This window comes from Cyprinodon variegatus, unplaced genomic scaffold, assembly GCF_000732505.1.
Source record: "Cyprinodon variegatus isolate N-32 unplaced genomic scaffold, C_variegatus-1.0 Scaffold1080, whole genome shotgun sequence".
In the NCBI taxonomy this organism is placed as follows: domain Eukaryota; kingdom Metazoa; phylum Chordata; class Actinopteri; order Cyprinodontiformes; family Cyprinodontidae; genus Cyprinodon; species Cyprinodon variegatus.
The window spans coordinates 133,002-137,698 of NW_015151533.1; the positions used below are offsets into that span (position 1 = coordinate 133,002).

General features: G+C 40.3%; 1 protein-coding gene across 1 annotated transcript in view; it reads right to left on the minus strand.

Annotated features, from left to right (window-relative positions):
* Positions 1-3,989, minus strand: part of LOC107101315 (solute carrier family 25 member 38-B-like) — a 10,114-nt gene extending 6,125 nt beyond the window's left edge. The window contains exons 1-4 of the mRNA XM_015400183.1: positions 3,811-3,989; positions 2,471-2,595; positions 1,639-1,723; positions 1,012-1,191 (exon numbers count right to left, since the gene is read on the minus strand). Of these exons, the coding sequence (XP_015255669.1) occupies positions 1,012-1,191; positions 1,639-1,723; positions 2,471-2,595; positions 3,811-3,861 (441 nt within the window). The 5' untranslated portion in view covers positions 3,862-3,989. The remainder of the gene's footprint in view (positions 1-1,011; positions 1,192-1,638; positions 1,724-2,470; positions 2,596-3,810) is intronic.
* Positions 3,990-4,697: the final 708 nt, after the last annotated feature.

Sequence of the window (4,697 nt, forward strand, 5' to 3'; positions counted from 1 at the left end):
GCTTCCAGCCGTACATGTTTGAGCCCTTGCCTCGCAACGCTGCCAGTTCTGTTAGCTCTACGCCTGCGGAAGACACAGACGTCCATCCCCGTGAACACTGGGACGCAACTCAATGGGAAAGGAAAGGATTCTGATTTCAACCGTTGCGTATATCAGCTGCGACATATGAATCAAGATGCTATGACCGAAAAATTTGATTGACACATGACTGCTGATATATGATTGGCCGAATTAAGGTGTTCAGGCTGACGTAGAACTAACTGGCCTGCAGAAGATAACGAAAAAAAACCACAGATTTTAAGACAGGATTTTTCTTAAAATAGAAATTTTCTAACTTTCTAACAATGTCGTCTTATAAAGATTACATTTATAAACATGGTTAAGCCAGAATGATTTGACATTTAAATATGCTTTCACTACGACTTCAAAGAAGACTTTTTATGAAATTCTGGATAGAGCATATTAACAGTCAAAAAATATAAAAATACATTTTTTATCTTAAATGCCAAATGTTTATTTCTTTTGTTACAATTTTGATATAACTACTGATCTAAGTCGGTCGCTCTGTCAGCTAAAGGCACAATTTAGAGTATATACTGCAGCTAACCATTAATCGATTACTAAATTAGTTCATTTTCAATTAATCAGGATTAATTGTTTCAGCCCTGGTTTAAAAAAAGATAGATATGCCAGACAAATATAAAATTAAATAAAGTAATGTTGCCATGGGAGCAGCAAGTAGCTCTGGGATGGAAATGTAGTAACACCAGAAAAGAAAAGTAGTAAAACCAAATTTATTTGCAAGTGTTCATATACATTATCATATTTATTTTTTTAAATTAAACTTGACAGGATTTGTTTTTTCCCTGGCCAATTAGGAGGCGGCGTTTTAGCGGCACCACAGTCTGTATTTCCAGCGGCGTTGACAGAAAGAACTGAAACTACTGGGTTAGAGAGCAAAAACAGCCTGTTTGAGGAGAAACCAGAGGTAAAAATTCAACAGCTGCTCACCTCAAAACGCGTCTTGATGACGGTGAACGGCAGCATGCAGATTCCCGCCACAGTTCTGGCTCCGGCTCCGAGCAGAACGGCCTCGCCGGCGTTCGGCGCTCGGTCCAGGAAGAAGTGCTGCTTCAGAGAGTAGAAGGTGCTGAAATAGATCCCCACGCCGGGGATACAGCGAACAAACGACTGCAGGAACAGGCAGAAACAGCAACGGTTAGCTGGACTCCCACTTTTCTTCACACAGAAGTATCTTTATGGCCACAAGAAAACACTGAAAGATCGATTAAAGTCTTTGCATGCATGACTGAAGCTGGACTGACTACATTTGGAATAAAAAGAATTTTGTTACTTGGGTGACAAAACAAAATTGTTTTTTTTTTTCCCTAAAAAAAAAAAAAGCTTCAAATCTTCATCAGTTTTTAAGATTCCAAATTTTTATTTATTTATTTTTTTAAGAACTGATCTACAAGCCAAATATCTGTGGTTTCATAGATTAGACAGATGGTAACATGAGCTGAAAGCAGCAGGATTTACTGCTGGATGATCAGCAACAAAACCGATCCAAACTTTCCTCAAAGACATTTATAAAGAAAAGTTTTCAGAGGATTAGAAACATCAAAACCAGCAGCGTACCGGTGAGACTCCCTTCCACAAACTGAAGAAATTCTCCGTCCTGATAACGTGAATGAAAACCCGTAACATCCCCACCTTGGGAGCTCTGTAGGGATTAAATGGGAGAAGTATTATCATCTTGAAATGGATAAATGCATAGAAACAGCCGTTTCTAAACGGTCTCAGATTTTATCAAATTACACAAAGCTCAGATGTGTTTATCTGGAGTTTTAAGAGGCAGAACATCACAAAGTTTAATGAAAAGCGGAAGGTAACACTTTGATTTCCCAAACAAACTAAATAGTGTTTACTTTTGTATTCAGTTCCCACACATGAATCTTATATATATGAAAAGGTGGTGGCAGTATTGTGATGTGGGACAAAATGGAGGCTGCTAAGTTAATTGAGAAGATAGATTGACTTGCTTTGAGCAGGTAAGTAAGACTATTTGCCAGCAAAAGATGAGGTAATGGAAATTTCCGTTCATATTCAGAATTCAAACTTCTGAAAGTACTTTAAATATAAAATTATTCCATCCTGTTCAATAAATGATCTGTGCTTTTAATTAAAAGCAATTTTTATGTGAATGTGCTTTACTGGAGGCATCCATGTTTGTCAAAGAACACTACTGCCCCCTCACTCTGGTGAATTTCAATGGTGAAGTCCTCTGGAAGCTGGAATAATTGCAGCTACCAGGGTTAGCATCATCGCGTGACGCTGGAGTGACTAATCGCTCTAAATGGGTCATGAAAACGGATACAGACTGGCTCTGATGAGGCGTCCATCATAGTGCTCATGCAGGTTAAAATCCTTGTTTATTCGTAAAGCATGCAATGTGTCTCTTCACACGCACCCTGGCTTGGCGTTGTTCTGAAGCGTCTGCAGTCGAGTCTTGACCAGATCCAAAGGCTGGAAGAGCAGCGTGGAGCAGGTGCCGCTGAGCGAGCCGCACATGAAGGCCTTGAGAGCCGGATGAGCCTGAGGACGGCAGCGGGGAGGAGAGGGCGAGGGGGGGAAGGCAACGACAAGGAGGACATGAGAGGACAGAGATATGGTGGATAGAAAATCACACAGGGGGGACAAGGACAAACAGAATATACAGAAATTAGTGGAAAAAACAAGGTTCATTAAAATATTAAAGGATTTAAAAAGCTCTTTAACATCAAACAAAATCACTATTGCATAAGAAACTGCAATAAAAAAATTCCCAACAATAAAAAAAAATGTCTCCAATATTAAGGAAATATGTTTATTTATAATTTTCAGAAGATTATTTCAATTTAAACACGTAGCAAAGGTTGTTTGAATATTACAGAAAGAAGCCTGCGGCACAAATCAGAGGTTCTCAGAGTGGAGATGATGGAAATGGAGACGGACAGCTTCCACAGACAAACACACACATTCTCATCCGGCTACATGTAGTGAGGACAAAGCATCGACTCCCATCCACTGTCCAAACCCAGACGATGATCCTAAACTTAACCGACACCTTCGACCTTAATCTACGGAAGCGTATTCCCAAAAAAATAAAAATAAAAATCAGACAGCTTATCTCATAATTACGAGATAGTGACCTTGTTATTATATCTTCTCATAATTACGAGATACTATGCAATAATTACGAGATAACATCTCATAATTACGCGATACTGATCTCGTAAGTATAAGATAACCTGTCGTATTTTTTTTCTTTGGTGAATGCAATATGCTTCCCTACTAATCTGACAGTTAGCAAATTGGGAATGGAGGACCAGCAAAATGTCCTCACTTTGATGCCAAAGCAGGAACACACAGAGCCATGTTTCCCCCCTACAGAAGGAAATCCTAACCTTACTAAGACCATAAATGTTTGCTTCAGAAATATCTGCCTCAGAGGGAATATATCCCATAAATAAAACTACAAACAGATTAAAATCTCTGCAATCGTTTAAAACGACACCTTGTCAACACATGAAAACACAGACTGTAGCCGAAGGGTAGCATTAGTTGTGGGCATCAACTGATCAAACCCACGTGCTGCAATTTCAGCTTCCATGTGAAGACAGAAAGATAAGAATAAGAATAAGAGATGCTTCTGCAACTTAGATCACACTGGGAAGCAAAGTAAAGATAACTATGAGCAATCTGCAACAGACAAAGACAAGAAGAAAAAAGCCCACCAGTGCCGTGTCAAGGCTAAAATGAGGCTCCTACCTTTAACAGACCCCCAGGGGTTCTGCTCTGAGAATCCTGCTGCTCCTGCATTTTGCCTTCTTTCACCTCCCTCTCATCTCGCAGCTACAAATGAGGTGCAGAAATAAAACCTGAGTCTCTCCCAAAAAGACCCTGCGTCTCCTCAATCCCACAAAGCCTTTCTGCCGCTTCCCTGCCCCCCCCAACCCCCGTTTCAAAGCAGAAGCTTAATCCAGCCAACGTTTTTCTGGGGGCTTCGGTCTTTATCTTTCAGACACACACATCTGTACATCGCTCTGCCCCACTGTTAAAAAAAAAACGCTTCCTGCTAAATTGCATCTTTATCAACCGTCATGAGTCATGGTGTTTGAAATGTAAATGTGGGTCAGAGGAACAAAATAACAGTGGAAACCATGAAGATATGGTTTGTTTTTGCAGCATTTGGGAAGAAGCTCTAATTATACATCAACGTAAACAGAAAATCAATCTAAAAAATACGGTTCTTTTATTGAGGAACCTGTCACACCTTGCCGATTTATCCAGCGTCTGCCTGACGTCCAAGAATCTCCTAAAACGCGGCACAAAACGCTGAACTTTCTACGTATTCTTTCAATTTTGGTCGTATACAAAGAGTATTCATAAGGAGTCCAGAACTTCTGCCCAACGACAGCCTAACTCCTGCATAACGCATGGCAGCGTAATGCCCAGAAAATGATGCCTGGGCATCAGTTAAATCTGCTGCCCTCAGGAGCATCATAACCACCCGCTGAAAAAAAATAAAATAAAAAAAGGAAAAATAAAAAGAAAGAAGGTTTGCAGTATCAGTAGATTGAGCGTCATGTCTGCTAGGAAGTGTGTTGGTGGTGGGCGTGAACGCAGGGTGGATCCATCACCCTCACCTTCTGGCT